The 7,723-nt window shown below is 42.1% G+C and overlaps 2 protein-coding genes and 1 long non-coding RNA gene across 4 annotated transcripts; 1 reads left to right on the top strand and 2 right to left on the bottom strand.

Moving 5' to 3' along the window:
- Positions 1–354: 354 nt before the first annotated feature.
- arpc4l (actin related protein 2/3 complex, subunit 4, like) lies at positions 355–2,807 on the bottom strand. Its single transcript, XM_032548812.1, has 6 exons — positions 2,678–2,807; positions 1,964–2,082; positions 1,551–1,662; positions 1,380–1,475; positions 977–1,147; positions 355–891 (listed from the first exon to the last, which is right to left on the bottom strand). Exons 1-6 carry the CDS (start codon positions 2,678–2,680, stop codon positions 886–888), a joined length of 507 nt encoding a protein of 168 aa, XP_032404703.1. The 5' UTR covers positions 2,681–2,807; the 3' UTR covers positions 355–885.
- An 83-nt stretch (positions 2,808–2,890) lies between these two features.
- On the top strand, positions 2,891–7,499 carry tada3l (transcriptional adaptor 3 (NGG1 homolog, yeast)-like). Of its 2 annotated transcripts, XM_032548802.1 has the most exons (9): positions 2,891–3,318; positions 3,587–3,833; positions 4,588–4,835; positions 4,928–5,033; positions 5,518–5,653; positions 5,763–5,866; positions 6,025–6,131; positions 6,641–6,832; positions 6,919–7,499. In XM_032548802.1, exons 2-9 carry the CDS (start codon positions 3,624–3,626, stop codon positions 7,109–7,111), a joined length of 1,296 nt encoding a protein of 431 aa, XP_032404693.1. In that variant the 5' UTR covers positions 2,891–3,318; positions 3,587–3,623; the 3' UTR covers positions 7,112–7,499. The 2 variants fall into 2 exon arrangements, with proteins under 2 accessions (XP_032404693.1, XP_032404692.1); XM_032548801.1 differs by having other exon boundaries at positions 2,892–3,833.
- On the bottom strand, positions 5,714–6,713 carry LOC116710033 (uncharacterized). Its single transcript, XR_004337026.1, has 2 exons — positions 6,601–6,713; positions 5,714–5,936 (listed from the first exon to the last, which is right to left on the bottom strand). It is a non-coding gene; the product is annotated as an uncharacterized LOC116710033 (long non-coding RNA).
- Positions 7,500–7,723: the final 224 nt, after the last annotated feature.

Genomic DNA, 7,723 nt, shown 5'->3' with positions numbered 1-7,723 from the left:
TTTACATCATGGAGTGACAGCTACTGTTTTATTTAGAAAGCGGTGCCAATGTGAGGTTATTGTCTTAACTGAAAGTAATAAGATATAAAAGAAAAGCAGTTAGCTCAATTTTCATCATGACGGCTATTTGCTGCAAGTAAGACATCGAGAACTTTGGAGTAGTCCGCTCAACCCCACTTTAAAACCAAATGACCTTATCTCCCTGAAGTGTCATGCTAACATGCCGTCCGCAGCACTTCCCCTTCCTCGCTGACATGACCTCACTGCCTTCGACGAACCACTTCCTCAGAAAGTGTTTATAGGTGCAGCGGCACCAAACCATGTATGGCGCTTTTCTGACTCCAAACACACAAGTACAAACAGATGACTTTTATTTCTCTCTCATTATTTTTTCTTTCACTGGTTACCATGGCAACTTTAGAGCAGCTTCCAACTCCGTGATTTAATGCCGCGCGGATCGCTCCCCTTAGACATTTTTGTGTTCAAAACTTTGGAGACAATTTTTGAAGCAATGGCGACAGAACATACAGGACTCCGTTAGACGATACAAAAAAACAAAAAAAAAACCCGGTCATTTTTCTTTTTTTATCTGCAACAACAAATCCTCAGCGCTCCATCATATTCATGGCTATCAACTTGATTAATACTTTAAGGACCCGCCTTTGTTTGGGGATTTGTTCAGAGAGGCTGAAAATGAAACTGGCAAATATTTCATTATATACAGGAATTGATATCCATGAATACGGGGGAAATATTACAGGATGCACACAAAAGGCTGTCGGATTGGTCACAACGATCTCATCTCCTCGCTGATTGGCTGTTTACTCCCTAAGTTCTCCGTGAGTTGATTGGCACCTTAGAGAGACCCCAAAGACAAGGCCAGCATCAGAACTGTGGAAAGGAAGCGGATAATTAGCCTCAGTCATTATGTCAAACAATATTGAAGCCTATAAAAAATTAAAAATAATAAACGTACGTTCTTGAGGAATTCTTCAGCGACGATGCGGGCCCTGGCGTTGACGGACAGCTTCATCTCGCTGATCTCCTTGTCGATCTCCTCCATGAAGTGAATGACAAAGTCCACCAGCTTGTGTTTGTACATCTGCTCCGTGTGGAAGTTGGTGATCAAGAAACTAATATCATATCCCTGTGGAGATGTGACAGAAGATGCAAACAATTTAGTAAAAAACAAAAAGAAAAAAAAAAATCCATCCGTTCGCCATCTTTCTGCTTATCTCACTCCAGCTTCTGTAGAGGAATGTGATTTATGTCGGTACTTTATTGTATTCTGTTTGCATATGGATGATTGTACCCTTTGCTGTCATTAAAGAGCTTAAAAAAATCTATATTTAAAAAAAAACAAAAAACTGATTACTTACCTCGACTGGTTTCCTCCTCAGAATGAAGAAGTTCTCAGCTCTCATCATCATGAACCGCATGAATTTGTGGCAAAGAATCTTCTCGATTTCATCAGCCTGCAGTTGAGTAGAATTGCTTTTAGATTGTGGTGTTAAAAAAACAACAACAACATCAAATTGTGTTAAAATGACCTGCTTGACGGCAATGCTGACTCTGACGGAGTTGATGGACCCCTCGATGAGAACCTTCTCCTTGTCGTTACGGCTGATCACCACGGGCTGGAGAAGCAGCTCCTTACTGCTCCTGTAACCATGTCAACGGAAAGCGCATCTTTCAGCCTTCGGGGTCGTTCATTCTTTACAAGATAGCTGCTGATGGCAAAACAGGCTGCGGCAAGCCCCCTTCCAGCACAACTTCAAAAGCCCTTGCTCGCGCCTGTGCTATTTCTTTCTTCCCTCCCCACGCGTTCTTATGCAAGTCGGATCAAGTCCGTACTTGTGTGGCAGCTGCAGGATATCCACAAGAGGCTTGAGGGATGGAATAAAAATGAAAACAAAAAAAAATTCTCGACGGGCTCCAAATGAGCCAGTGCCAATAAACATACCTGACCTCCACCTCGGGCTTGTTGTGACGCTCCACCACCTGAGAGGAGAAGTTCTCCAGGCAGAGGGCTGCCTGCAGGGTGGCCCTCACAGCGTTCAGGTAGGGGCGCAGAGTCGCCGTCTGAGCAGAAAACGGGAGGAATGATTATCGCCTGCTATGTTGTTGTGCGATAAAGATCAGAGCAGGAACAAAAGTGAACCTACCAGCTCAAAGGGCCTGACCTCTGAGGTCAGGTTTGACATACATTTCACATTAAGGTTTCATTTCATTCATAATGATTTATTATGCACGTACACACAAAGTTATTAAGCTATAATTCAGCTGTGTGTGGATTTAGGAAGGAAGTGATTGGTTTCTTTAGGAGTAGTGGACGTGATGCCTTCAGGTGACGGTAGCTCGTCGTTATTCTTCAAGCAAATCCTCGACAGTATCGAGAAAAAAATAGATATATATTTGCCTTGAAATGTAAAGGTGTTGAAAAAATAAATCCGTAACAAGAGGCCCGAGAAGAAAAGACAGCTCAGCTAAATCTCCCTTAATTTCTACATATCGTTTCATCAAGGATGTCCGTGCTCTGATTTCTACTGCAGCCCAGCCGCAAAACGGCCACTTAAGCTAGGTAGTTAGCTAATATCGCATTGAACGAGCTCGCGATCGGCCGAATTAAAAAGCTAAATATTTAAATATAAAGGTACATGTAGTGTAGGAGACTTACCATTTTTGATCTGTACAAGAAGGAAGTTCCTCAGCCACGCCTGGGACGACTCTTCCGTAAATCCTACATAGTAGAGTACAGCGAAAGTGCGCTCGTTTTCTATTAACTCCTTGTTTGAAGGGGCGGATGTCTGCACGTCACAGAGAAAACCATGAACTAAGTTCAAGCCACCGCCCAGGTCAGAAGTACCTTTAAACAAAACGAGCGTACACCCCGACGAGTCCATTCCATTATTTTATGGGAGAAGACGTTGCGTTTAACGGTTTGTTTTGGGATCATTTCAACGATTTTAGGCCGGTTTCCGAGCAAAGTGTTTATTTTACTACATATTGTACAGTTAGAAAGGTTATAATTAAATTATTAGTAGGACAGTACTGACGCAGCTACACCATGGTGGGAAAATGGTTTGCTCTGAAGATACCACCTTAGCATTTCAAGTAGATGGGATCGAAACTTGATAATTTTACCCACATATTTGGCGCTACATTGAATGATTAACTTTGTTACACGCACTAAGGCAAATGTAATGTTACTTTTAAGCGAGTTTTAGCTTTATATGAGGTTACGACGTTGTTTATATACGTTACAAACACCCCTCTCAATACAATGGTTTTTCCCATCATGGACGCCGTTCACTGACGGTAAATATTGCTACTCTTAAAACATTTAATTTGGGTGCGTATACGCCCCGAATACATAAGAACAGGTTATTAAAACGTTTTTGTATATATTATTTGCGTACGTAATATGAACACTGAAGCAGCTTTCGTGAAAACGGAGCAGTAATTTGGCGGCCGTGTGAAGCAGGCAGCCCCGTTTGGACGTGCTTTGGGTTTGAGATGCGAAACGCCGCGCTGTGTGTTCATAAGACTGATGATGAAGAAATAACGACGCTGCCCGTGTGAACAGCCGCTGACAGACACCCCCACCACCGCCGGACAGCATCATGAGCGAGCTGAAGGACTGTCCCCCGCTTAAATACTACGACTTCAAACCCGTGGAGCATGTGAAGCTGTGCCCCCGCTACACTGCGGTGTTGGGCCGCTCAGAGGACGATGGCATCGGCATTGAGGAGCTGGACACCCTGCAGCTGGAGCTGGAGACCCTGCTGTCCTCGGCCAGCCGCCGCCTGCGGGCCCTGGAGGAGCAGAGACAGGTGCGTGGAGATCCAGGACACTTTATCCACACCTCTTAAACATTTTTGTGTACTTTTAAAAAAAAATTTTTTATCACATTATTTCTAAACTTTAATGCAATTTTATTGGGATTTTTACTAAGTAGCACATATTTTAAACCTGAAAGGAAGATGCTAAATAGACTTTAATGTAAAAAAAAACAACAAATAAATAAATAAATTAGTCTGAAAAGTGTGATGTGTATTTTTATTGAGAGTCTCTTGAGTCAATCCATCCTCGACTTTCCCCTATTGTTTCAACTCCGAGTGTTTTGGATTATGCTTGTACCAGCTCTCCATATCTGAGCTGAAGTTTTGCTCATTATTCTGTCTATAATGGCTCAAGCTTGGTCAAATCTGGTGAAAATCCATTTTCAAGTTTGTCATAGATGCTCAACCAGTTTTAGCTCTGGACTTTGGCTACATCCTCCTAACAGTTGAATATGCTTTGATCGAATTAAAATTCAGAAATACGTTATTGATCCAAAACTAAGTTAAATGTTGTTGTAACTTGTATTAATTCAAATTCATCACTCCAGTTGTCTGATGAATGGTGAGTCTCTATGCCAGTTTTGTTTAGATTACTTCTGAATCAGCTTGTTGCTCTGAATTACACTATAAATGGTATGCATTTGTATTTACTGATTTAATATTTGGGGGGAAAAAAATAAATAAAAGGTATGCACTACTTTGTGACCGCACCACCTTGCCCTCATTGTGGCGTGCTCCTCCTCAGATCCTCACAGACTGGCAGGACAAAAAGGGAGACAAGCGTTTTCTAAAGCCGAGCAAGGACCCAGATCCTGCAGCCCCTGTCCGCCACAAGCCCAAGAAGCAAAAACTGGACTGCAAGGGAGGGCACGGGCCGGGCCCAGGACCCGGCAGACCCAAATCCAAAAACCTGCAACCGAAAGTTCAAGAATATGAATTTACAGATGATCCGCAAGATATCCCCCGCACTCCGAAAAACGACGCTCCCAACAGGTAATGAATCCCTGCTTTCCTGTAAACTTACAACCCATTAAAAAAAAAAAAAAAAAGTTCTTCAGGCGCCTTGGTGCTACTTTGTTTTTCAGGTTCTGGGCTTCAGTTGAGCCGTATTGTGCGGATATAACCAATGAAGAGACCCGACTGCTGGAGGAGCTTCTGAAACCTCCAGAGGACGAGGCCGAGTATTTCAAAGTATGACAGAAAACAAAACTCGGCTCCTTCATTCGAGGCTAAAACGGCTCAGCTGAGGCTGGATTGTTACTCTACATGTAGACAAGAGTTGTCCCAACCTTTAGCCATTACAAAAAAATATTTTCATAGCATTTTTAAAACTAACATTTTTGCCTTTTTTATCTACTAAACAGTCAAGTAAAAGAATGAAAATGTTTGAAGTCAACAAAATAGTGTTTTTTTGTACAAAATGGATCAGTAAATCATTGTAGATACAAAGCATAAAGGCGGAGTTTCAGAAAAAGCAGGCGTTTTTAAAGAGACAGAGGCCCAAATTCAAGTCGTTAAATTACAAAGTCAAATTTTAGACTTTGAATATTTGACATAGTATTTGTATAACAACTGATTTTGCTATAAACATAATAAGGGGTAGCATTATGGGAAACAACACGACCCCATTAATAAATGGGAATCTGTTTCTTACACTTAATTCTGTTTCCTGTAGATTCCTGCGTTGGGGAAACACTATTCCCAGCGGTGGGCTCAAGAAGACCTGCTGGAGGAGCAGAGGGAAGGGGCACGAGCCAACGACAAGAAGAAGAGCATCATGGGAGGGCCGCTGTCAGAACTGGATGCTAAAGGTGAGAGAACAACACAGCCATGTCTGCCTTTGGCTTTAAAGTGACAGGATCGTATTTCTGCACAGCCGTGTTTCCATGTCAGCACTCATCCATGTGTTCATCCATGTAGATGTAGACTCACTGCTGAAGAAATCCGAATCTCAGCACGAATCACCAGAAGACGGTTGTCCCTTTGGTCCGCTCACTCAGCGTCTGCTTCAGGCCCTTGTAGAGGTCAGATCCAGGTTTTCTACTCTGATGATTCATGTGATTCCCAAAGCTTAGAGGATTTTTCTTAAAACCCCTTTAAAGAAATCACAGGAGATAAAATATAAAGAAATAATCGTTTGAGTTTTGTTTCACCCCGCATTCCCCCCCCCGTCATGTTTTAGGAGAACATTATATCCCCCATGGAGGATTCTCCAATACCAGACATGTCAGGAAAGGACGCGAATGATGGAGCTGGGACTTCCCCTCGAAGTCAGGGAAAAGCTTTCAGGTATTTGCAACATCAACCTAATGTACAGACCCATTCAGTAAACGAGTTTCTCTTAATCATGATGGATTTTATCCTTACAGTTAATGAAAACACGGCATTTAAGACTAAAATATAACATAAGACCAGTAAAAACATCTATTTTATAAAACAAAAACGTGGGCTTTGTAAATACCTGCTTAAAGTCGTTATTTTAAAAAGCTCCTTTTAATCCGATAAACTAGACTCGTCGGGATGTATATTCTAATTTATTGAATATGACTCTGTAAGAACGCCGTTGCCTCAACATTTAAAGTCAGCTAGTACTAGCACTGATCTAAGAGCAGCATTTGATGCAGCACAAACTCTGAAGTTGGAAGTTTGGTTGATTTTAAACACGGATGCCAAGGACTAGTCTTACCAATTAATGTCATTAATTTAACATTAATGACATTATGGCCTTTAAAAGGGAGTTGGTGAAACCTGCACACACCCTGGTAGTGACAGTTTCCTGCCGGTTTCTTTGCTCCCAGTGTTCCTCACACACGTTCCCTGGAGGCGCGGATCAAGGAGGAGCTGATAGCTCAAGGGCTTCTGGACTCGGAGGAGCGACCCGGACAAGGAGGAGACTTGGAGGACGAGGTCCTCGCCGAGCTGCAGAAGAGACAAGCAGAACTCAAAGCCCTAATTGCCCACAACAGAGCCAGGAAGCAGGAGCTGCTCCGGTGAGGATTGTACCTTTTTGGTGTAAACTGCACCAACGAAGTCTAGGTGTCAGTTTTGAGCCTTTGACATGCCGCTGTCTCCACAGGTTGGCAAAAGAAGAGATGCGCAAGCAGGAGTTGAGGCAGAGAGTGAGGGTGGCCGATAACGAGGTGATGGAGGGTTTCCGGCGCATCATGGCTGCCAGGCAGAAGAAACGCACACCGACCAAGAAGGAGAAGGATCAGGCCTGGAAAGCTCTGAAGGAGAGAGAAAGCATTCTCAAGCTATTAGATGGATAAAAAGAAGCAATGTTTGGTTTTTCTTCTTTCTTTAACCCACATCTCATCCTGTCCTTACAGACTCAGACAGGAGAAACTGCCCTGTAGTGTAAACGTTTATGTGACGTAGTTTTAATAGTGTGTAAAATCAGCCATCTGACTCTCAGCCTTGAGTAACTTTTTTTTTTTTTGTACCGTGATTGTTGGATTTTGTCAATCTATGTTGCTATTTTTTTATATGATCATTATTCATTGGTTATGAAACAGAACGACTTAATGTTTTAATTTGTTTTTTCTACATCTACAGTGAGGAAAAGTGCAGGATCTGCAGTCTCATTCTCAGAATGCACAATAATAAGCTGGATAACAAACTAACTCACCTTCTTCAGTAATTAAAAATTCAACATGATTGTGTGATTTGTATTTATTTTCTCATCATCTTTTAATTAATCGAATTGGCAGGTATGCCTTTTGGTCCAAAGCAATACTGAATATAGCGGCAGGGTGTCCGCATATTTAAAAGTCTTAATTTATCTAAAATTAAGGCTTTAAAATATCTAAAATTCAAACACAAAAATGTAAGTTAGCCTTAAATGTGTCATTTGCAGGCCTTTCAGCATTATTTAATCTCAT

The sequence above is a fragment of the Xiphophorus hellerii genome, chromosome 20 (assembly GCF_003331165.1).
Source record: "Xiphophorus hellerii strain 12219 chromosome 20, Xiphophorus_hellerii-4.1, whole genome shotgun sequence".
Taxonomy (NCBI): domain Eukaryota; kingdom Metazoa; phylum Chordata; class Actinopteri; order Cyprinodontiformes; family Poeciliidae; genus Xiphophorus; species Xiphophorus hellerii.
This window is presented reverse-complemented; position numbering and strand designations above follow the sequence as displayed.